General features: G+C 33.8%; 1 protein-coding gene across 1 annotated transcript in view; it reads right to left on the bottom strand.

Moving 5' to 3' along the window:
• The window catches only part of NBEA (neurobeachin), a 453,768-nt gene that overhangs the window by 305,964 nt on the left and 121,266 nt on the right, over positions 1-26,538 (bottom strand). Inside the window, exons 12-24 of the mRNA XM_083884753.1 lie at positions 25,400-25,552; positions 24,488-24,656; positions 16,759-16,838; positions 15,954-16,016; positions 15,747-15,844; positions 13,892-13,984; positions 10,634-10,742; positions 8,519-8,600; positions 8,177-8,300; positions 7,654-7,846; positions 6,360-7,382; positions 4,333-4,550; positions 2,713-2,866 (exon numbers count right to left, since the gene is read on the bottom strand). Coding sequence (XP_083740879.1) covers positions 2,713-2,866; positions 4,333-4,550; positions 6,360-7,382; positions 7,654-7,846; positions 8,177-8,300; positions 8,519-8,600; positions 10,634-10,742; positions 13,892-13,984; positions 15,747-15,844; positions 15,954-16,016; positions 16,759-16,838; positions 24,488-24,656; positions 25,400-25,552 — 2,559 coding nt within the window. The remainder of the gene's footprint in view (positions 1-2,712; positions 2,867-4,332; positions 4,551-6,359; positions 7,383-7,653; positions 7,847-8,176; positions 8,301-8,518; positions 8,601-10,633; positions 10,743-13,891; positions 13,985-15,746; positions 15,845-15,953; positions 16,017-16,758; positions 16,839-24,487; positions 24,657-25,399; positions 25,553-26,538) is intronic.

Here is a 26,538-nt window from a genome sequence, read left to right on the forward strand (position 1 = left end):
ACTTCCAATACCATGCCCAATTTCAATTACGGAACTATACAGACTAACAAAATGGTTGGGGGTTGGAAGGGATTCAGGAGGTGCAACAAAAAATTTGAACTCTGTACATTGTGGATAGAAAGTTATTCATTAATGTAATTAAGTACAACACAGTAGGTTCCACATGGAAATAAAGACACACTTCTCCATGGTGAGGCTGACTGAGCACTGACACAAATTGCTCAGGGAGGTGATGGAGTCTCCATCCTTAAACATAGTGAAAAGCTGATTCAAAACAGTCCTGGACAACTGTAGGTGACCCTGCTTGAGCATGGGTGTTGGACCAGATGACCTCCTGCACCCCCTTCCCAGCCTCAGCCATTGTGTGATTCTGTGAGTCTTTGAATCAGTGAGGGATTACAGGTCCTTTCCCCTTTTAAGAGTTACTCTGGCATAAAGCAGCCAGGAGCAGGCCTGCTGTAAGTGTTTTTATGCAGTGGAGATGTCATATCAACCTTCCAGTTCCAAACCTCTTCTCTCTCCCATTAGCAGCTTCTGGAAGGAGGAGGGCGAGACAGCCTTTTGTAACTGATTGCTTTCAGTGGCCTACTCTGCCCTTTCAAGACTGAGAAGAAATATATTCTGAACCAGCAATCCATCTGCTTCTCCAGAGCAGTTCAAGGATGCACAAGCATTAGAAGTCTGAGAATCAGTAGGAAACTTCTTTTCATTCATCATATGATGGATATTCACAAGTGGTCTGATGCCCAGCAGGGCATCTGCTCCCTTCGAAACTGTGATTCAGAACAAGACTGAGGGAGAGCAGCTGCTCTAAGGAGGGAGGATGGGCTGCACTCTTCATATCTCTCACAATGACGAATAAATCCACCTTCCTTTTAATCTTTATGGATGGGCAACAAGGAACTGGAATGGAGTTGAACAGGCAGGAAGAATCCTTTCTTTTTTTTTTTTTTATTTGACACAGTAGGATTCATTCAGTTTGAAGCCAGAAACCAAACTTTAGGTGAATTACCTTATTTCACAATTTATTTTTATCTTATTGACCTAGACAGATGGTAAAATTAAGCATTCAAGTAATACACATAGTCCCCATGTAGTGGAGAAACATGTGCATAATACCCAAATTTGAAAATACAGTCTTTTGTATCAGTGCATGAAAATCACTGCTACTGAGCAAGGCAGTATTGACATACAATATTTTAAGAAATGGATGTGCAATTATTAAAGCTGTGTTAGGTAACTATCTGTACAGACACATACACACACACATATATTAATCAAAATAAATAGAGGAAAATGGTGAACCTCAAAATTATTATTCCATAGAATGGTTTTGCAGTGTCATAAACTAGGACAAGAGTTAAAACCCCCAAAAGAGCATTCAGTGGAACTGCAGCCTAATTAATGTTGTGCCTGTTTTATATTTTTAATAAAAGATGTCAAAACACCATCATTTCCAAATGATGCCTAAAATGTTTGCTTTAAAAAAAATATCCCCCAATGTCCTTTACTCTAAAGAACAATAGTGGAACCTGTACTCCAAGATGGCTCAGTGTGTACTTGCTCATACTTGTCAATATTTACAATGAAGCACTCACAAAATCAGGACCTTAATGTTATTCTTGTGACTACAGACAATTGTAGTCTTTCACTTTTCCATATAGCAAATATTTTTCCAGTTAACACAGTGAAAATAGTAAAGAGACAGCATTTTATCATTAATTGCCTGTCTGAAAATCACATTAATGTTTAGCAAATTGCCAGCCAATACATTCATATCATTCAAATAAAATCTGCAAAAAAAGGTTTTTTTAACTTGAAGTAACAATAAAGAAAAAGTAAAGTAATCTCAATTGCTGAATGGCTAGAAAAAAGATTTGAGCTTTTACTGCAAACCACATTTGCAGTCTCCAGTGCCTACTACCTACATTATTTTAGAGGAGTCTCTTTGTCCTTTCTGGGTCTCATTGTCTCCCCTTTCAAAGACCAATATTAACTATATAATAATAATAGAGTTAATATAATATAATATAGATAATTTAAAAAGAATTCTCAAGATGACATTTATTATGAAAGAAATAGTCACAGATATTAAATGCACAAACAAAGCATCCTGTTTGAAAAACATAATTACTCTTGCATTAATGCAATATTTATAAAATACTCCTTCCTTTTAAATGATGATATTCTGCCTGCCTGAGCTTTTATCTGCTAAGAACTTACAACTTTGAGGGGATAAAAATATCAGTTATTTTCAATACAAGACAAAAATAAAGAAAAAAGGGGGAAAGTATCTACTGAATGAAGAAATAAACCGAGTAGAGAGGGGATGAATTCTGATCTCCACTGACATGCAAATAAACAGTGGCCATGCAAAAGGTTTGTGAATATCAATGAGTAGACATCATAAAGCGTGTTTTTTTGTTGCTGGAATCATCATCTTAATGGTCATCCCTTTAAATGAAATATCAAATAACTATGAAATATTATTCTTATTAAGTACTACTTCTCTGATAAAATTACCATTTCAAATGCAAAATGTTATAAATATTCTGTATATAAAAGTGCAACAATTTGATTATAAATTTAAATTTTTGAAGGAATTAGCAGAAAGGGGACAGGAGTCCCTACAGAAGAGTTAGCTGAAAATAGTGGTTTGAATTATTAACAACAATTTCTAATATGACCACTAGGTGGAAATATTGTACTTACAGTTGGGGATGTGGCTGCTGACAGCAGTGGTAAAATTCCTCCACAAGCAATAATAATATTGTCTACCATCTGGGAAATGAGGTGTATTGTGTTGTGTACAAAAATAATATTTTCATTGCTATTGACAAAGTCCATCACAGACTTCGTGGAGTGACTGCAAGGACAGAAGAAAAGATGGATTAAAAACAACTAAAATAAATTTCAGATAAATACATTCTTTGCAATCATACTATGAATGTTTCTTTGATAAAAAGGAAAAATCTGGTCTACAAAACTCTGCAAGTAAATTGTCAAAAAATATCAACAAGGCTAGTCTAATGAACAAATTGATTGCTATCTAATTTTGCACAGGATTATATTCAAATACTCTGCTGAGAACAACATCTTCTAACCTTTTATTCCCAACAATCAGTACTTCACTTCACCAGGTAGTTCTGCTGAAGGTTGTGGAGTTGTTTCTGCAGCATGAAAGCAGTTATTTAATATTGAGTTGACCATGCTGCACCAGTGCCATTTGAAGCACCCTTGATAACACCTGCTACTGTTTTATAGGAGAAATTTGATAACATAGACATAACTTGATTTAATATTAACTTTGTTAACTGATAAAAAGCCTAGCATTAGTAACAGCTCTGCAAGCCACAGATGCTTTTAAGATTTGGTGAAATCTCAGCAACTCCTAATTGGTGAGCAATTCTCCTATGGAACAGTCACTCCCCCAAAATACAAAACCCATGTGTGAAAATATTGAGCAATGCCCTGTCTATAAGTGTGGTGTTTCCCCAAAGCAACATTTGTGTCAGCCAGCAAACAAAAATTAAAGGCTTCAACTGAAAATATACAATCTGAAATTTATCCTTCAAGCATTATCTGAATATGAAGTACAACCCCCTCCCATTTACTTGGCCAGAAGCAAAGCATCAAAATTGTTTATTTCCAAGTGTGTATCACAGAACAGTTCAGCCAACTGGAAACTAAATGTAATATAAATTGCTCCTTTGATAAAACTATGCTCAAGTTTTGTGAAAATGAACTAGTCTGTAGTGGAAATTAGAGTAAATTTTCTCTGTTATATTATAATTACAGAGTAATTCTATTAACATATAAAAAATGTACAAAAACAGTAGGAAATCATATTGCTGTCACAAAATATTGTACGATCACCAAGACTAAATCCAACCAGGAGCTGGCATGTAAAAGAAAATTTGTCAATAGCGTGTTTCCTTAGAAAATGTTATAGGAAAGAGGTTTTATTTATACACCTTGCAGGTAGAGAAGCTCTCTTTTAACTGATCAGTTAGGAAAATGGCCATTAGCAGAAATCATCCTATCTGGAACAGGAGCTATAGATTCTAATACTAAATATAAGCTGGAAGAGCAGCTCAGTTTGTTTAGGTATTCAGGATTTATCCAATTCCTCAACTAAACAGGAATTACTACCTGTGAAATAAAGCCGTTCTAGGCTAGAAAGGGGAAAGAAGAGAAGGTAGAAGATACAGAGAGGCATTGCAGATAACACCAACTCTTTCCATCCCAGTAACATCCCCTCTCCAACACACCTAATTTTTCCTTATTGATGGAAACACAATTCAGGAGTTAAAGAAGAAAACAACGACGCACCTTCTCCAAACGTGTACATCTGTTTCTAGTGCAAAGAGCAAGTCTGTCAGGAGCCGCTGGTGCATGGGAGACCATTTAAACTCTGGAATGCGAAACATAGTTGTGCGTGGACCTGGACTAAACTGTCGTCGCTGCTCTTCCGTCATTGGCATTCCTCGAAATCCCAAGTCTACACGTAAATCCCGGTCTTGCTGGGTGACGGATCGACCCTGTATTGCCTACATCAACAAGAGGTTCAAAAGTGATGTTAACTTTATGCAATGTGTTTTTGAATGCAAGACAGAATCTGAGAAAGGACATGGTAAAACAATGTGGCCACACATCACAGGAGATATTGATGCTCCAAGGCAGGCAGTATCCTTCAGCAGATGAGCTGCTCCAAGTCAAATCAATCAATGTTGAGGGGCTCTGGCTGCCCCCCTTTTCAGCTACTCACCAAGCTTTTACTCTGAGCTCTTCAGTTGAAGCCGAAAAAAACAAATGTAGTCCGTTCAAGATCAGTGACAAGACTTTATACATATGTAACAATTATATTTGGGGCTAATAACACAATTTTCTTTGAAGATTTGACTGAAAACATGGACAAACTATATAGTGGTGGCTTCAAGGAACGTATATTTTTTGACAACTACTCATTTTTCAAAACAAATTTATCTGGTCTTTTTAGTAGGATCATTAGATAATTACATCTAGTCTCCCAAATCCCATTCTGCCAATTTTGAAACAGAAGAGAACTTTGCAAAACAATTATGTTAGCAATGTAAAAATGGACATAGCACTGGAGCTGAGCTGAAAAGCTTCTTGCTAGTTGGATCTTGATCTCCTGTAGCCAGTATTATGAGAGCAGAAAAGGTTTCCTTTATATAATTTGATTTCTTGGGACTAAAATTATTACAGCTGAATGCGTTTCCTGTTTTTCTTAGCGTTATCTTTAAATAATTAGTTTATTTTTTTCTTAGACTTATCTAAGATTTTAGTTTATCACATGAATCTTCTGCATAGTGTTTTCCATTGTATTTTCTGGTTTTTTCCTAGTTATAAACATAGGAATCAGTGAGTTTGATATTCTTCAATATTTGATCTATTATTAATAAAGGCATTAACTGTTCTTAGAAGTAAGCAGTATTTCCTATCTCTGCCAGACAATTTGCTTGCTTTCTTTCAGTCCATTGAAATAAAAGATGATTACTTCTTTCTGATACAGCAAGGAGATGATTGTAGACCTGTATTTAGAGAATTTGAGCTTAGCAGCTCCAGTCAAATACATTCTCCTTCAGGTACAACTGCAGGTAACCCTCATGCCAGTAGCAACATATGGTATCATAACTGTAACGTAACAGAGGAGCTTTTACTTAGGCAATAATACTCTATCTGCAAGAACATGCTTTGATGTGCATTGCCACTGCATAAACAAGCATTAAACATCCAAGTATCTCCACTCAGGTGGCTGGTCTTTAAGTAATTTTCAGTGGTCTCAAGATCAAATCTAACAAGGCAGTTACCATATCTACAGCAATCAAAACTCCAACTACCAGCTCCACCATAAAAGTGCTAAAAAAACCCCTTCTCATTATTCAAGAAAACAATTCTCCATTTATATCTTATTTAAACTACTTTTTTTTAAACTTAACTTTAAGAAATATATTTAACCATGGACAACTTAGAGTTCATAGTACACAAAGGCGAGATTAAAAGATAAATTTCTGCTGGTTGCTGGTTGATAACTCTCTTTAAGGACCTTATTTAAAAGAGAGATTAATTCCCAAATATTTATACCAATTCATTGTACTTTATTACTGATTTTAGTGGGAAAAATTGTTATTTAGGTAGTATAAGCAATATATATTTAATACAGTCATGCAAAATTTCACACTATGGCATTTTAAAAGAAATGGGCCTAGAAGATGTACATTTTTCAAATAATTAAAGAAATATACTTCAAATATCTCTCAGGTATCATAGTATTAATCTCCCCCTCAGCAATGAGCAGTGATTACATCAGACACACACAGCTACTTGAAATTTACCTGGGTTGTGGTAGTTGTCTGTATCTTCCGTATCTCCTTGCCAGCCTCCTTACCATCATCAGATCTTTCTGTATCTGATATTATACTTCCTGCATCAACACTAGGTACAGTTTTGCTACCAGAAGATTCTGTCTCAAGAGTTGTGGCAGTCATTTCAGCATATTCTAATCCTTTAGATGATGAAGACAACTCCCTCTCAGAAATGCTATTCATTCCATCTGAAGTGGTGTGAATCTTGAACTCTTTGTCCTCTATTATACTTGAAGCACAAGTTATATCTACACTACCTGTCATATGGGCAAGCAATCCCAAATCATCATTTACACCAAGATGCATCTGTGTCTCTTGTACATTTGGAATGGCAATGTGATTACTTGAAAGTTCAGGAAGGAGTTTCTCCTCCTGACTAGGTATTTTATCAAAGAGAAATGAGGTATTGTTAGTAGAAGGTTCATCTTTCTCATCAGCCAGAGTTATTAATGGACCATTATCTTTTTCTTCATTCTTCTTAATAATACCCACACTTCCATGAACATTGTTTTGGAGCTTCTCAACAGCTGCACTATATACATTATCTAGAAGAGATTCCACTTCTACCAATGCACCATTTTCTCCAGTTCCCAGTGTCTCTGGTGACAAATCCATATCGTCAAGTTTTACTTCAGTAGCTTCTACTTTTTCAGCTTTTATATCAACTAAAAGGTCGTGAACTTCCACATGCACTCCTCCTCCTCCAGGTCTCTCAGCAGTTCCAAGCACATCATCTGACACCTTTGTAGCCATGAGCAAGTCCCTCGTATCTGTATTGACAGGGTAATCTGTCTCACTTTCTGGACTTTGACTTTGTGAAAGATCTTCTATCTCTCGAATTTCCATTCCACCTTTTGCTCCCGTTGTCTGTGAGGAAAGACCTGAGATGGTGCTCACATTCCCCTTCTTCCCCTTTTTTATGTTTTCTTCCTCTTGCCTTTGATACTCTTCATACATTTTTGCTAGATATTCCTTGTGAGCCTCATATGTGACCTTAAGAAGAAAAGAACAGATTACGTGGATGAATACACCAGATGAAGTGGCCAAAATCTAGCAAGATTTTTAGGAATATATTAAGTACAGCTTACAAAGTGTTTGACAAGAAAAAAAGCCACCTTGACATGAATAGCAAGAACCACCAGATGGCACTAAATCACTTTACATCTTGTATTGCTACATTGCTACCGCTTTTGGGGGTTACCAGTATTAAAAAACAAAACAAAACACAAAAAAACCCCAAACAAAACTAAGGGCTGTTTCTTACCTTGGAATGGGCTATAGAAAGAGTATCCACCCACACTCTCCAGCCTCCCCATTCATATTTTATTGCATGGTACAAGAGAATACGGAAGATGTTGTAAACCATCTCTGTGATCTTCTGCTCTTCTGAGTTCTTAGGATTAATGTATCCCAGAGAAAACATCCAGTCCTGCCACACTGAACACTGAAGTAAACATCTAAAGTGAAATAATTAGTTCAAAATATATCCAAACAAAGCTTCTTTATTTTAACGTTACGATGGTTAACATGGGAGGAACATAATCTCTTAACATCAATCCAATTAAGTTAGGAATAAACTTAAAAATACTTCATCACGAAAAAAAATACAGTAAACTATAGAGGAGAATCCAGTACTAGTTACTGAACTAAGAAATGTTACCATAAAAGTGTTAAATTTATTTTAAATACATTTAATTTATTACAGACTATAAAATTCTACACAGAGTATTGTGGATTGCTATAACCCAGAAATCAGTGAGGAGAAAATACTATTTGTATTGACATACCTTCTGTTTTCACGGCTATTACTAAAGAGTTTTATCATATCGGATAAGAACAAACGCCGAACTTCCATCAGCTCTGCACTTGGTGTGGAGTTCTTTAGCAGCGTTGCCACCACCTTAAGAATCACTTTGAAAGAATAAATTAGTTACGTAAAGCACTTTAGTAATGTTGAAAAAAAAGAAATAGTTGCTGACAGCCATTATTGTAAGAGGTAATTGAAACCCATATGTATCTAAGATACATGAATGAATTGTTCTCACTTTCTGAACCATCATTTTAAAAAAACCCCACAGCCTCTAGGTGACACATTTACCAAACAAACATAATAAGTACATTGTCCTTACTTGGATTCTGAATTTTCACTGTCGAATCTGGCTCTGGATGTGGTTTATGAACAACTTGGGTGCATACTTGTTCTGTCAAAATCTAAAACAGAATATTAACTTCCTTTTACCATTTTAATCAAACACTACAGTATTTCTTTATTTGTTTTAGAATTTGTTAAGAACATTTACCATGGCCACATGCAACATCATATAAAAATTAGGTAAAATATTTTAAATCTTGAAGAATGGAATAAAGCAATTCCTCTATCCAGAGATAAAGATTTTCATGGTTGTACTGCAGCTGATTGACTAAACTTTGAGCTCACTGCCTAAATATACAATAACAGTATTTTAAAGGTATTGCATTCATATTTCTCCTATTGTTTTACATTCACAGATCAAAATATCTTTCACAAGCAACATACAACAACAATTACTCTCATACATTTCACCAAAACCACACCAAATAATTCTTAAAATAGGGTTTGGCTTCCTTCACCTAGTAAAGAGTAAGAGTCAGAGATAGCTTTCCATAGGAATAATCCTGGGGCTTCACATAATGAGGAAGACAGAGCATTCTCCTGTTGCTTGCATTATACCTGACAACCTAATTAATCTGTATTGAGGCAACACTGCAAACCTTTCACACTGGGATACCTGTCACTGGATGTGTGTATACAACTTCATTTTTAAGAACAAGCTAAAAAGTGCAATGATATCAACGCAGAACTCTTACTAAATACATTCAAGTAATTGCATTTCAAAATAGAGTAATTTTACTAGCAATATGTATTTTAAAGAACTTTAGCTCTCTCGTTAGAAAAATAATCAAACTAATGTCAGTCACAAACACAGTTAGAATAGATCTTCACACATTGATATTTGAAATAGAATGCAAATATGCCCCTGCATTATATGAGAGAATATGGAAAATATCTGTTCCTTAGCATCAGTTTCTTAGCAAATCTTCTGTAATTACAGCACTTAACCCCTTTTTTCTCCTTTCCTCTGTTTGTTTTTTTTTTCCTCAAATTTAAATGCCTGTGGATGCTGAACTTCACAAGGACTTTGATTCTGTCAATGAGTTATGCATTTACTGAGTGTACCAATCACAGAAGCACTCAGAAAACTGAATGCAGGAACTGGACTCTGAGGCTCAAGTGGCCAAACCATAAAAGGTAATGTGCAATAAAGAAGAATTTGGCTCTTAGCCACCGGCAAATAGATGATGTTAGGCTTTTACAATAGGAGAATCATTTTCTTCATTTCTCAGACCCAGAACCCTTAAAACCAAGCACTCCTCTAGTCTATTATTTCTTTTTTAGAACCTACCCTGAGCATCTAGTCATTTAATCTATTTGTGACTAAAACCATTACTAAAAATCTTTTTAATGCATAAGATTTTCAGAAATTCCAAGAGATCGTATTGTAAGTCATCATTTTAGTAATAATTGAAGATCGGACACGAGCTTTACGTGTGCATGCATGAAGACATGGGTTTAAAACAACTTGTTCTCAATATTTTGCTTTTACAAAATTGCACGTAATTGAAAATTAAGCTTCTAAAAGAACCAGGTAGAACAGCTGAATGCTTTGGGGGGGGGGGGGGGTGGGGTGTCATACTTATTTGTCTCAAGCAATATCCGCTACATACAAGTGAGTGTGTTAGTTATCATTTGGCGTGTTTAAAAAAGAAAAAAAACCAGGACTCTTCAAAATTTTGTAAACTTAAAATGAGAGACATGACAAAGAAAGAAAAAATTAAAGAGGCATCTCTGACTTCAGCACTTTCCATTTCAATGGAAACACAACGGAGAACTATGAATAATTGCACATCTTCAGTATCTGTTGTGGTTTGGTTTTGAGGTTTTTTTGTGAAAAGTGATGAATATCCTAAGTAACAGGATCTCTTCCATCAGAAGTGGGAAGTTTTACAGAGCCTGTGTAAAAATCATGACATTGTTGATAAGAACATCTAAAACATGGCAAAATACTTTGTGAACCAAGAAGCGCTTTCTCAAAATTTCTAAATTTTTTCTCAAAAGTCTTGAGAGTCAGGAAATTATACAGCAGATATTTTTAAGTCATACTTTTTATGTAGAAACAATAATATTTACATTTAACAATTTGTACCTCATAAAGTGTGTTATATGTTGTAACCGTCACTGTATTTGTGTGCAGCATCAACCTTTCTCCAAGAAGTGTGAAAAGACTATGAGTATGCATGATTTCAACCTTTCTCCTGTAAGAGAAAACAAAAACATTAGGCACATGATTAGCATTTTAAGTAAATGCAAGATACAACCCAAAAGTTTTGATGCTGTACTAAAAAGCTCCCAAGCTTTTTATTTTATATATATTTAAGATATTTCCCACAATGAATGCAATTGTACAAATATACAAAGGTTCTCAGAAAATGATCATTGTATTTAAGATAGACTTTTGTATAAAATAAATCACACACCATTCTCAAAGTCGGCTGTCTTACTCAGAGTAAGAAAATTCAAGATGTGCACAGACTGGTTAAAATGTTATCACTGAAGAACACACCTTTTGTCACATCACAAGAACTCGGGACAATCCAGCTACACATTTTCTAACATTAATCACAGAATTGGTTAGGTTGGAAGCAACCACAGTGGGTGATTTGGGCCAGCCTCCCTCAGACTGCTTAAGCAATCTGCATATGTTAATACTAATATATATATATATATATATATATGGATTTTCCAGTAACACCTTTCTTCTTTATCTATCATTCTCTTATTAAGTCAAAATAATTCAATCCTGGAATAACATTTTGCAATGAGAAAGAAATAAAATCCTGAAAAGTTATGAAATTCTATGTTTTTGAAGTGTATTGCACATTTAGGATCCAAAACTACTGAAATCTTTAAAAAGTGGAGGAGGAAGTAGCTCACAATGAATTCCCTTGTCACTAAACCCCACCCTTTTAAAATGGGACATAACATCATAAATAGAGTATTTCTCATACTTTGCATCACTAAATTTGCCTACTGCAATAATGGATATAAAATAAAAATAATTTTTCAAAATAAATAATAATCTATATTAAAGCAGCAGAAAAAATTCAATAGGATACAGTAACGTTTCTAAAAATTTTACACATTCAAAAAATCAGAAACTGTGTTTTCATGATTATCAGTAAAAATAACACATAAATTATATAGGTTTATTTTATAACTTTTGAAATTAATAGATTATTTTATAATTTTCAAAGTAAGAACCACAAAAGAGAGTGGCAATAACTTACAACAGTGTGTACTTTTCTATGCACAGAAGGGAGTTAATGAGTTAATTATGAGAAAATTCCTACAGGTATTTGAAGTAGAAATCCATTAAGACGTTTAAATGTGTGGGTAAAACCCAAAAGTAAACAACAAACTATTATTTCAAGTGGTGGCATAGAAAGAATCAAATATGGCAGCCAGGATTTTGTCAACTGCTAAGTTTAGACAAAGTAGTCTATCATCACAGATCACAAAGAAAAAATCAATTAAGTTATTCAGGCTGTCATCTAACACATTACTGGTCATTTCTGAGAATTAATTAATTCTACTCTATAGCTTCATCTGTGATGCATGTATAAATACGAACTACAGCAACAGTAATTGGTTTAGTACCTACACATTTGTTAGTAATATTGTATTGGTTTAGATTTCATAAATCATGTAACATCTCTTTATGTGATTCTGCTTCACTGCATTAGAATGCAATGCCTGCTTCCTGTACTGTGAAACAGGAATATAAATTATATTTTATAATATACTTTATAATTTTTGTGGTTGACTTTCATTTTATGAAGTCGTGTGTACGCACACATATGTATGTGAACAAAAAGACATAAGAACTAGTTGTAAAACACAAAATGGAAAGGCATCTTTACTTGCTAAAATCTACATAAAATATGCACATTTGCAGATGTTCAGAGGTCTAAAAATTAAAAAACCTTTGAAAGTTGCACAGAGTATTCAAGGGGATTTCAATCCCTCCAATTACATGAAGAAAAAGTTAAATTTTCCTAAGTACATATGTTCACTCAACAATAGAAACTACACTAATATATCCATAATTGCAAATAGATGTTAAATTAAAATTTCAGGAGGGACCCACAAGGACCACTGAGTCCAGCAGCTGGCCCTGCACAACACCATCCCCAAGAGTCACACTGTGATGCACCCAGGAAATAGGTTGCAACTTGATTTTCTGGATAAGTGATAAATATTTTAAATAAATGTATTTATTTGGATGCAACCAGGCTGCTGACAAGTCAAACCTTCATCTGGTATATCATACCTAATCCAACCCCTATTGATGTGAACGACTTTTACTAAGTAATGTTTGAAAAGTCCTTGGAGATTCTTGAGTGGACTATCAATTTGCTTTATTAATTCCCAGAACAGTATTCAACTTGCTGGATCCCAAAGGGAAAATCCCATTTAGAAGCGTATTCTCAGCTAACTGTCTCTCAATTACACAGTCATTTTTTATTGATCTTACTGAGAAAAGCATTTCTAGCAATACCACATTCTGGCTGGACTCCTACCTCCTTTCCTTTCAAATGAGGCTTCTATGAAGAAGTCTCTTGTGAAGCATGTGGTTAATTTTTATAATACACAGCCTCACTAAAATGCCATTTTGAGATAATCCCAGTAGGAATCTTACCACATGTAAAAGGGCAAAATGAGCCATGGCAGGCTATGCAGCACTGCACGATTGTTAGTGCTTTCTTGACACTATAATATGGAAGATCAGACTAAGTAAACCCATTTTGTGACATCAAGTCTTTTAAAATTGGAATATTTCTTGCTGCCACATTTTCTATGTGAGTATTTCTTGCACAGAGATATGTCCCTACCACCTTTTTTAAACACCACTTGCCTGATGTATCTGCTTTTCTTTCTGAAACATTCCCATGTCAATAAAATATTCTATTTCATTTTTCCCATCCTTCTAAAACTATTTTTAAAAGTGCTGCCCTGAAAACTTTATTGCAATGACACTGATAATTCCAGAAGCAAATTTTAGATCACACTCATATGTTTCCTGTTAACTTTAGCTGAACATGCAATATACAGCCATAAGAAGCATTTCTGGAAAATGTTTTTCCCTTGTTTTAAGACTTGAGTTTCAGCATATCATATATCTGAAAGACAACCAACTTACTGATTCAAACATCATAGTAATAACAAGTTAACTGGAAAAAAATATCTAATTTATAAAGCTAACAGTATACAAATTATTAATCAGAAAACCTAATAATTTGAAGTAATTTCTAAAGACTAAAGAATATACAGTAGTCATGATAAAAAGACAAGAAGAACTGTGAACTTAAATACACCACTACAAAAATTTTAAAATGACACTTACTTATGACCCAAATGTTTAAGAAAATATCCAAGGACCTTCAAAGCTTGCACCCATATACTTTCACTTTTTGAAGCCAATAATTTATAAATTACTCTAAAACAGAAAAAACAAACTCAAGCTCAAATATCACACATATAGATTGTATTACTAAACATCACGCATATAGCTTGTAGTTCACTGAGCAAGGATATTTATTAAGAAATAAATAAATAAAAACAACAATTTACACAAAATAGGATATACTGAAAGAATCAAGTGCAGCAGAAGAGTCCAACTATGAATTTTTGAGGTTGGGGACATGGTTAGTTTGGTTCAGCTCAATATTTTACAAGAGAAAGTAAAATCTTATCCCATACTTCTGTCTTGGAACAACCAAATAAGAGACCATCTGAGCAGTTGTAACTTAGGACAAGAGAAGCAGACTGGAACACAAGGTCATATCCTGGAGTTCCTGGGTGCTAGTGAAAATCTCCTTTCATTACACTCTCTGTTTTTAAATCCTGGATACAAAAAAAAAGAGAAGTGCCTCAAATATTAACTAATCTAATTATTAAACATTTCATTAATAGGATAGGTTTAAGCACAAATTATGCAGTCATTCAGAAAGGAAACCAGCCTCGATCTGAAGTCACCAAGAGACAGAAAACATTACCCTTGCCCTGAACTGTTCTGCAACAAATTTTCGAATTTATATTTTAGTTTCCTATTAGAATTAGCTTGGCTTCAGCTTCTAGCCATCTTTTCTAGTCTTTCTCCAGTAAAGAATGCTTTTTCAGAGAATATCTTCCTCTTTTGAAATGACTTCTGCTATTACCAAATGACCTATGGGGCTTTTGTCCTCTTACATCTTAGGCAAATGAACCCCTAATTTTATATAAGGCTTTGGGGGTGCTCTGTTTCTTTTTAAAAACACTTAAAAGTCGTAATTCTGTGCATTCTCCCCACTTCTACAACACAGAGTTTCAAACATGAAGACTGCACCATTCAAACACTTCTAATACCAGTACCACAAATGTTACATGACAATGTCTCCAGTCTTGCAGATTAGACTTACCCTTCTTCAAAAAATGACATGAAAAGAATTCTGGTTGAATACAAACTATAGACAGAAAGCAAAGTCCTAACCATGAGTCTTTCTTTCAATGACCATTGTCATTCAAACAGTTTAAGTACATATCTCTGGACAAAGATCTTAGCATTTCGGCAAAATGGAGCCTGAATCTACCAAGTAGTAGATGCTGTGGGGCTTCTTCCCTTTTATAAGCCCCTTACATTTTCAAAAGTATTTTCAGAACAGCACAAAATAAAATTTCATATTAAAGTATTAACATGAAAATTGTATTAGTCCCTGAAAAAAAATATATTACTAAATTAGGCATAAATCCCCCACAAAATAATGCTTCTTTGGGAATTATCAGTTATTAATTTTACAGCCAAACAGATAAACACACTAATTCCACCTTTATCAGACAGAATTTGAGAGGCTAGGGCATGAGTTCTTGTTTTCCTCTTCTTCTTCCAGAGAATGTTAAACATACAAAGAAAGAATATTTAAAATTATTCTGAGATAGATACATGGCTATTTGGTGCACCTTAATCATGTGTTCCATTTGAGATTGAGAAGCAAGTAAAAGAGTGTAGCTACTTTGAAATATCATAATGATAATCTTAAGTGGAAATTATTTTTTTCCTCCAACATATTGAAATCACTCTTTTTGTCAAAAAACAAAGCTTAAATTAATGAAATTGAAGTTTAAAAGAACAGCAAGTGTGATATTTATGTGAAAAAGAAGCAAACTGGAGAGTGATGATACTGGAACTACTTTTAAGGTATTTTCTCACTTCACTGTCTTACCGTATCCCATTTCTCTGATCAAAGGCAGGGATCATGGATGCTGGATGTTCGGACATTAGTGCCACTAGCAGCTGCAGCACATCATGAATATTTTCATCCTGTATGACAAGCACCAACGTTAATTCTACAAACTAACCTCAACCACAAGCTTCCTACAGAGCTGGTACAATTAGTTACTATGAAAGGTAGGTAATTACAGAAATGTACCTCATGCATTGTTAATAAGTAATTTAATATGCTCTGCAGTTCATCTTCTTTCACTCCTCGATCCTAAGGGAAAAAAAAGGGCCATTATTCAGAGAAAATAAATTCCTCACATTTGGATAAGCAAACCTTGGACCTAGTCAAATAATCCTACAGCTTTTTTATTTGAACCTAAAAGACTAAATTCTCTCTATCATTCTACTGTTTTTCTTTATCACATTGACAGTTGCAAACAGTATGAGGTCATATTATTTTAGTGTGGGTCCTCAGATACTACAAACTATTACTGTTATTACTGTTACTCCTCCAATTTGTGAGACACAACAGAAAATACTGGTTTTCAGTCTAGCCTTAAATGACAGATTATCTCTCAAAGAGTAGCATTCATCTGTAACAGAGAGAAAGAGAAACACCATTTCTACCAATGGTAGAACCAACAAGAAGGATAAATCGAAACTTAGCTTGACAACTGCAATTATCATTTGACTACTTTAGTCAATTTTAATTTGACTACTTTATCATATTTTTTAAAAATATGACAATTAACTTAAATAAAACATATTTTATATATTGCATATAAATATATTAAACATTTAATAAAATATACATGGTAGAGTTTGGTGAGGTTAATAAGAAATTTTGTACAGACTTACTGCTTCTCTGTTGATTAGAAGGATGTGCATGAACATTAAATTAACCATAAAAAGACACAATACTGGACAGATATTACCTATTTTCTACTATGAAAGATACTATTACAAGTATATAATAGATGTCAATGTTTTCACTCTGGAATGGAGCATTTTACCTTCAATATAAGTTGTTTCAAGAACAGAAGCATAAACGCCCTTAATGATATGATTTCTTTCTGGGAGGGCCGAGGACCATCTGGAAGAAACAAAATATAGCACTTTTAAATATAAACTAATTCCTTTAATCCTTAAAGAAATCACAGTTCCTATAACAGATTTAGTACTCTCCTCTTATATAAAAGTTCATATTTGCAAATTATATCACTTATAACCTTTCAGAATCACATTTTTCAACACAATATATTTAAGAATAAGTTATGTTCCATTTGGAAAAAAATTCCATATTATATTTTACTTAGTTTTTAAAAGGAAACAGGAATATGAAACATAGTAATAAGGTGATAATAATACATAAACAGAAATATGTGATAAAAACTTGGAATGACCAAACTACTATGTTAAATACAATCTGAATGAAAAGCAACAGAGAAAGGATTTATAAAATACTAATGGTAGCCAGTACTTGTAGCAGAAACTAAAGCCATTTAACCAAAGTAAACTACTATGTAAAGAAAATATTCATTTTAAACCAGGAAAAAAATTATAATCCATAATACTTAAAACAACTGTGCTTGATGAAGTATATTATGAAAAAAGAAGTATCTAAAAAAGACAGAGCTCAAATAACTACAGTAATTTGAAACTTTTTCTCTCATATTTTCCATTCTCTTTTTTCATAAATACTGAAGCTGAACTGGAAATTCTTTTAAGTTCTTGCTTTTCAGACAATGCATGGCATAGACAGTCTTAAATTTTGTTCAGTAAAAATAAATGTAGCTTAAAATATTTTTTCCATCAGCCATTTAATCTTACACTGATAAACATAGATCAAAATTTAGAAACAGTCTATGTCATTATTATTTCCAATCCAGATGATTACAATTTTTAAAGGAGATTTTCTAGTTGTCTTCAGTGGCACTTTTTGAAGTGAAGCCACTGCTTTGCACACAGTAACTCAAGTTTGCAACAAGGGAAAAACTTAAGGGAAGCTATATTTGTTTCACTAGGAAGAACAAAAGGAATGGCTAACACACTGAAGTTTTCTTTCCTATCTAGAAGTGGAAAGAGGAGAACTGTGTACTCTTCAGAAAAAAGCAAGTAAATCTCAAGCTCTCCACCCACTGTTTGTAAGAAAATTAACAGCATTGTAGTAAAGAAGGTCTATCAGATACGCTGTAAAGGTATAAGACTATATATATATTATTAATTCTAGTGGCACCATGAAATATCCGTTTTCCACTGTAAAAACAAAAGTCAGATTTTATTTTTTTAGGCACTAGATGCAATTAAATACTGCATGAATTTGTAGCAATGGTGTGCTTGTTATCAACAAGTTATTTTTATCTAATAAATATATAAATATTGTATTTTTAAATAATTTGGCTATTTCCCCCCTAATTTAAATGTGGATTCAAATTCTCTAACTGCATCACAGAAGTTTTTTATTTGTACACCTCCTTCCCTCCTACACCTCACTGGGATTTCAGTATCTGAAAACCAGGACTGAAAAAAAAATTGACATTTTTTCTTTTCTGGAGGACTGTAATTATGGAAACAGAATACAGACAATGGGGAGGTCTGCAAAACATTTCTGTAACATAAATAGTAAGGACATGTCAAAAACAAGATATCTCAGTTTAACTGGGAACCTCTTCAAAGAGACATGAGTTTTATACTATGTACCCACTCGTTCCCCTGGAGATGTGTGACAACCTTGAAAAGGGTTCTTTAACATGCAAAGGATACCAAAGGAGTTGTTGCTTGCAGGCTATATGCCAAGCAGGTAAAGTATAATTTTCCCTTCAGTCCTCTAGTACTATTTATTCCTCGCATTTTTGTTGGGTCATGAAGCTTCACTGCTCTAGAATCAGAAAAAGGGGACAGCTGCTACCCAAAAGACTTCATTAGTTTCAAAAATTAAAAGAGGATTGGCAAGGAAAAATAAGACAGCCTGGAGAAACTGGAGGCTGTGTAACCCCCAGACAGCCACAAAGAATGGAAGAAAGGACTGCAGCAATATGATGTAATGATCATCTGACACAGACTGAATAGAATTAAACAGGAAGTTCTAAAGTTACCTAAAGCAGATTTTCAACCATAATTTTTTATATCATCACAGTTTTTTATTTCATTACTAATTAAATTACTTCATTCCTGGTTGAAGATTTGTTTTTTAAAAATGTATTATTGACCAAACAATGGTGTAATTTATTCTATAATTTAAAAACATATACATTATCCACACATATACTGAGACAAAAAAGGACAAGTAGATCTTGTTTTTCAACTCAAACACTGCAAAGTAGGGTGTTTTTTTACTGTCTATTAATTTTTGTGCCCTTCACTGCATATAGACAATTCAGTGTCACCATCACTTGGACACTGATAGTCAGTACTGCTAAAGACCAAAACCAATCTCAAATTAGATCAACTATGAAAATAATTCTTTCAAGATCTGGTACAGCAACCATAAATCCCTAATACAAAATAGTAACATTCTTTTTAATTTGCAAAGAGAAAGGATGCCTTCCTTATCCCACACGAGGATGAGTCATTAAAGCATTTCCTGCTTTTAGATTTCTTTATGTATGTATTTTTCACAGAGCTCGGCATTTGCGTCAGATTTTTTTTAAAAAAAATACACTCATAATAAGAGTTATCCAGCTTTATCCAGACAAAAATAAATGAAAAAAAATTATAATTTTATCCAATTCATCCTGCAGCCTAGAGAAATTATAGGGGCATAAATCAGAAGTAAACAAGAGAAAATAAGTAAACATATTCACAGAGTTAAGGACAATCAGTACTGCTGTAGAAAAAAATCAAAACAAACCAGAAAACATACAAAAAAAAACCCACCCAAAAACTGATTGGGAGCTTTGAATAACAAAAAGAATGATTTCTATTTCTGTCTTTGGAAAATAAAATTGTGTTATCAGTTCTAGCAACAATCAAATGTAACATTTTTTGTCTGTTTTGATTATTTTTCAGTATGTAAAAAGCATGATTTTTCTACTCTTTAAATTAAAAAAAATATGATACAGATAGCAGAATCTCATCTCCACGCACACAGAAATAACATCATATGATATGTGGATCATAATCACAGAAAGAAGCTATATATTTTAAATAATTTTCACTCCATTGCCTGTTTTGTTGTGTGTTCATACTGCAATGGCTGGGTGATTCTATTATCTTTATTCTGTATGATTTAACAAAATATTAAAGGCATGCATGTGGCAAATCAAGATAACAGCTATAACCATAGTCTAAGTGTAAAAAATAAATTATAAAATTTCGATTCTTTTCTTTGGAAATTAGTTTGACTTTTGGGGTTCTTTGTAAAAAAAATTGAAACTAGCAACGCCAGAAGAAAATTGTAACTCATAATTTTAAACAGACAACTTGTCTCCATTATGTGGATCTACATCTAAAATGTAAATCCTACTAAGAATAATTACAGACCAACTCTGAAACAGTATTTCTATTACCTCAGAAGGAAATGGGAATACAAATATGAATTCAGTATTCTGAATCTAAGAAGAAATACCAGCATGAGACAGGAAAACAATAACAAAACAGAAAATACAAAACCAAATTTAAAATAAGTATCTGAGCCTTTTAAAATCTTTATTAAAATACATTTTAAAAAAGAGCATTTACACCTCCCATTTTTTAAGCTGATTACTAGGAGAAGCAAAAGAAAAACTAAGTTTTGAAAGAAAACAGCATTTGCCAAATGGGAAACTTCAATATTGAGCTCCTTTGCCTTTAAAATAAGGGCTACAAAACTGTCACTGCAGAAAACTCACTCAGTTTGTGCTATACTAAGACAGGTGAAGGCAATAAAATCCTGAAGAAGAGTAACTGTCTGCAAGTAATAGTAAATCAAACTACTAATATTAAAAAGTGTTTCAGTATCTCCACATAAAAGATGACATGCCTAGAAAATGAGAAAACATCACACTACTTAAATGTCTGCATGAATAAGATTACTTCCTAATATGACAGCAAATTATTTGAAGGTACTTTAGCACATGCAGTCAAAGTTTATACATTGGCATGAGTAAAGTCTTCACATCTGAAAAGTCTCATGTCAAGTCAGTCTAGAGTTTCAGCTGAAATTTACTCACATAATGACTTTTTCTGTTTCATACATGAAAATTAATGTTTATAGAAAATGGATCCTATTATTCCATTTTGAGGTATCAAATGCTATGTAAAACACAGCAACTTTAAATTTCAAAGAACTGTATTTTTACACTGCAACTTCCTTACTTTAACAAAACCTTTTATACATTATTCTACACTTCAACAAATTATAAACTTTCTGGCAGCAGTGGCTGCAGGCAGGCTAATAAAAATTAACACAAAGCAAAAATCCTGGAAGAGTTACCTTTTTTGAGCTATTGGGATTGGTGGAGTTATGAGATACTGAAAATAAAAAGGCCTTAAGTGTAATAACTACAGCTACTTCTAGGACTGTACTCTATTAATATAAGCGGTCTGAATCAGCCAGACCTGCACTTAATGTTAAAAAAACATTTGGTAAAGGAAAGTGATGTAATATCCAGGTGATTCAATATTTGTTGAATCCATTGTTAAATATTTTCCATTAAATCCATTATTAAATATTTTCAGGAATTTTATCAGTTGCTAGCAACTAATGTGGATTTCATAAAAAGTCTTTTATGAAACGAAGTTAATATGAAATTAAATTTAAAAACCCATCACCTCAGCAATTATTATATTTTCACAGTCATTTGCTTGCAAATCGCCACAGTTATTACAGTTCTATCAGTCAGAAGCAGAAGTTATCTGTGAAATAATAGCAAAAAAGGCCCCAGTTCTGATTTGCTTGGAGAAAACTCCATAGCAGTTCTGGGTTTGCACATCGGTTGCTAAGTCATTGATCCTTCTCCCTGATAGAGTGACATTCTTCAACACAAGAAAAGCCACTCTTACAGACAGAAAAGAAACTACTTCTTCTTTGTAGTTGTATCAATTACACAGGGCCTTCTGCAGGGAAGGAGGAAGAGGATAAGGAACAAGGAAGAAAGAAGATATTAAACTTTCAAAAAGTCAAGTTTATCTATAAATCTAAAGACAAAATGAGAAAATTCAGATATAGTGGATCATAACATGTTTTTGAAAATATGCATTGCCTCAGTTTTCAGTTTATAAAACACCTTCCCAAATACTGTATGAATACTTTAGAAATTTTGATTTTTGTTTTCAAACTGCCACACTAAGCACCTACTAATTTACACCTTTCAGGGACTGACCCAGTTGCCTTTCAGATGAAAAAAAAGAATCTTCTCTGGAAATGACACAAATGAGAGGAGAATGTACTATCCTCCAAAAAAAAGAAAAGGTAGGGATGTAAACCAGTCATATCTATGCTTAATTTAGTGTTAATTCATTCATTTCTCATTCCTAATTTTGTATCCATGTGTACCTCATGCCTTCTGTTCAGATTTTGATGAATACATTATGTATTTTTTGAAGCTATGCAACTGGCATTACACATACAAATACTCAAAAAATACAGCTAACTGCAAAGAGGCAGTTCTGGGCAAGATAAAACCAATCCAGGCTTTCTACAGGAAGAAATGTCACTGACCCCACAAAGAGCAAACCTAGCCAGAGGGAATCAGTCTGTAATATGCAATGCATTTTCAAATTGTTGTTAGGTAGTAGCATCACGACATAGAAGCACAGGATTTTTTTTAATTTAAACAAATATAGTAGAAAAAGAAATTAAAAAATAATCCCAGCCATACAAAATAGACTATATTATCAAACTTCCACTCTCAAGCACTCTCTTCCAAGTCTCTATCTAGCTGTAAATATGGTGGTTGAGACCTGAAAACTTCACCTCACAACAGCTGTTTATTCAAAAGTCACAAACACGATGTATATAAGCTGATCATCTGAGTTTTAAACATCCCAATTCCCCATCGATCTCAGATACAGGAAATTTTTCTGATGGTAAAACTGTACCTGTGCAGCATAACAGTATAAACCTCAACAGAGCAGACCTCTGGAAGTATGAATCTGGATAAAGCCACTCCCTAGGGTAGGATTCAGCTCACCCTAATTTCAGACATCCACAGTGTAGTTCCCACACAAGACCAGCTTCTAACCTCCTGCGACTGCATCTCAAACAAAGCCTTTCTCAAGTGCCTGTCAATTAGAGGTAAGACAGCTTCCTAAACATAGGAAGTTGAACTAGTGTAAGTTGTCATGCCACAAAGTATGCAAAATATCTCCCCAAAACAAGCTGAATTTGGTGTAGGATATACAAGAAACCTGCATCCTTCTGAGAGGCAGGTGAGATGCCCCATTGAGAGACTACAATGATGCTGGAAACCTGTATTAAGGCAACTGACTCCTGCATTCTACTGTGCATAATCAGCAGACATCTAGCTCAGAAGGAGACATTTTCACTGTAGGCACCAAGAAAAAAAAGAAGTTAATTCTATTTTGGCAGCAGGAATCCAGAATCAGCGTAAGTAGATAACATAATTTATCACTGACAAAGATTTCAAGCTAATTAAGTAACCACCACAGGTAATTTTCATTATCTAGGATTTCAAACCTTTCATTTAAATTAATAGAGAACAGTGGGCTTTTGTTATGTGTTTTAAAATAAATTTTAATAATATTTGAAGACTACTCTTTATCTAATATTATACTACGCGAGAACTGTAAGTGTGATCCAAGATCCTAGAGCAGCTCTTTCTGTGACCTTCGACACCTTCATTGCCAATTAGGACAACTAATCAAGAAAAGAGTTGTTACTTTCAGTTTTATTTATTAAAAAAAAAATATTGAGGGAAACATTGATGCATACAGCTCACTTGCAAACAAGAATTACCCAATAATTAATGTCTTAGATATGTAATACCTGTGAATATTAGTGACATGTACTAAAAACATTCCCCAATTATTCAAATTCTCAGCATGACATTAATAGTTACACAATAAAAATAATTAATAAATTCTCCTTTCTCATGTATTTTTTGAGAGACTTTCAGCCAAATCCCTCCTGCTTTACACAAGTAGATAGCTAAATGTAATGGCATTACAGTCAGAATGTATAGGATTAGAATGATTTGCTCTGGTTAATACACATCTGTAACATGCAGTGCTCAATCCATTATTGCATTTTGTTGGTGCTGTCATGCAGTAGCTCTTGTCCTAAGCTAAGCACATCACTTTATGCAAAGTTAACTAAATCTGTATTTTATAAGGACAGAGAAAAAATATTATTGAACTGGAAATACAGCTTCAGAGACCTCTGCAGTGAGAACTAGAAGTTTTCACTCTGTTTTCAAGATCACTTAACACGACTAATCACTCAAACCACAGAAAGCCTTCTTTGGCATATGAAACACATATAATATTTCCTCTTTATTACAGCAGAAGAAAAATCAATCTTTTTAATAAGTTTCCTAAAGTATGCCCACATAAGTATATGCTGCGTGACTGGAGACCAGGGTTGGAATCTTCTGGGAATACACATAAACATAAATTATCAGCATGGGTTTATGATACACCAAAAAGTACTTCCACAGTCCTTCCACAGATGACCACTGCTATCAACTATTGCCATTTATTTACCTCCCTGTCTACAGATCCAAGGAGCTTTCAGACATTTACATCATAAACCTTCCTACAGGAGAAGATGCTTGTATTTTCCTCCTTATGTGCTGCACTTACCCAATCCCTTAGGAGTAATGCCACTGCTGTCAGCAGGGTTGACCACCCAGTAGTAGTATTTCAGTGTGTGCATTAACTGCAGCACCGTGCCCACTCTGCGGATGGTGTTATAGATCGTAGCAGTCCCAATGAATTCAGCTGACAGGTAGGTGTACAGGGACAGCTGCACCTGAGGAATGAAAGAGTTATCCACATAAATGTAACATCTCTATTAGTAACCTTAAATTGTAGGGGTTTTTTAGAATAGATTTTGGATATGATACAAAAAACTTAAAAATTAATTATAACTCTGATTAGGGCAGGGGCTGCACTGGTACCTAGGAATGATTTAAGTAATGATAAACATACTGGCTTGTTTTCTATTCTGACTTTTTACATGAGAAGTATATATTGTCAGTTTTTAGGACAATGCCATTTTTCACTTTGGTTCACATATCTCAACTATGATTACTTAGGAAAGCAAATAATTCAATATTACCAGAGACAAACAATAATATTTTAGAGATTTTATCAAACTAGAATACATAATTTGAATTAAAATGAGAGCTTATGTTAATATGTAACAAAACATATTTTGCCTGCAACTAAAAATACAAAGTTTTATGTTTAATCTGTAGGAAAACAATGTAATGCAATCAATGAAAAAGGGACTGGGTTTCTCGAAACAGTCTTTTCATATAATCAGATAGAACCTTAGGCAATACTTTAACAGCTTTTAGGAAATTATAGAAGAAATTGAAGTATATAGTTAAGTAGTGTAGATTTCATGATCTAAAAATCATTGCTATTATCATGTTTATAAAAAGAAAACCTAAAAGAGAAAAAAACAAAAACCTAAGTAGAATGTTATAAAAGAATAAAGGTATTTAATTTTGTTGTAGGAGTCATAACATTATTCAAGCAAATAATTACCTTTGCAGGGGTATGTATCCAGATAGCAGGGTTAAAAAGAATGTGATCACATAATTGCTTCAGCAGAGGTGCTCCATGAGATAACCCATCCAAATATTTTGCAAATGACAAAAATTGTTCCAGAACTGCTCTGGTTATATGAACTCTAGATGACTGGGGAAAAAATCAGAATGAAAAAAAAAAAAAAAAAAGATTAAAAAAAGAATATTCTTCTTTAATATAATTACAGCAGAACTATGAAGGAGTATTTTCAACTGGCTCATCATTACTAAATACGTGCAGCCTTGCATGCTTTGATATCATTGAATATAAAGGCACTTTATACTCTAACAATATTAATGGTCTTTCTAATGGCTATTTAACAGGTTAAAGTACTCAGCAACAACTTTATTTTTTGGTTTTTTGGCATTTTGCTTACTTGGGTTTGTTTTCATTTTATTAGAATCCAGTCAGGATCCCACATTTTACAGCATAATTCTTGAGAACTTTATTGGAAGTCCTTATCTCTTCTTAAATTAAAGAAGTGTCTTATTGAAATTTGGTGTCTCAGTGTGTGAACACACATTATTGGGAGACTTGCTTTTGTTTCGTAAACTTAAGTAGGTATTTGAAGGAGTTGGGTTCACGGTTTTCTCGAATTCCAGGACTCTTAGTTTCATAGCATTTGCCATAAAATCACTGTTGAGACCTGCTCCTGTAGTAACATGGCATGAGGACTTGGAGTAACTTCTTTGTAAACTAAATTAACAGATGAATAAAGAATAAAAAACTCTAAACATCCTTCTCCTTGCCTTCTCCACAAAATGTCAAGCACTGGAAGAGACTGCTCAGGGAAGTGGTGGAGTTACTATCCCTGAGGTATTTAAAGTTGTGTAGATGTGGCACTGAGGGACAAGGTTTAGATGTGGGCTTTGCAGTGCTGGGTTAACAGCTGGACTCCACCTTAAAGGTCTTCTCTAATCTAAATGATTCTGTGATTCTATTTTTCAAATATTTTTTAATGCTGTAAGTGCAGTCTGGGTATATGGAGATTTATTATTTTTAGAACTGAAGTCTACTTGTCAGTTAATACAAGTTCAGCCTGGATATTGAATTTCCTTTTGCTTGTACATCAAAATTCGCAATAAATAATCTGCAAC

This window comes from Zosterops lateralis, assembly GCF_965231275.1.
Source record: "Zosterops lateralis genome assembly, chromosome: 2".
NCBI lineage: Eukaryota > Metazoa > Chordata > Aves > Passeriformes > Zosteropidae > Zosterops > Zosterops lateralis.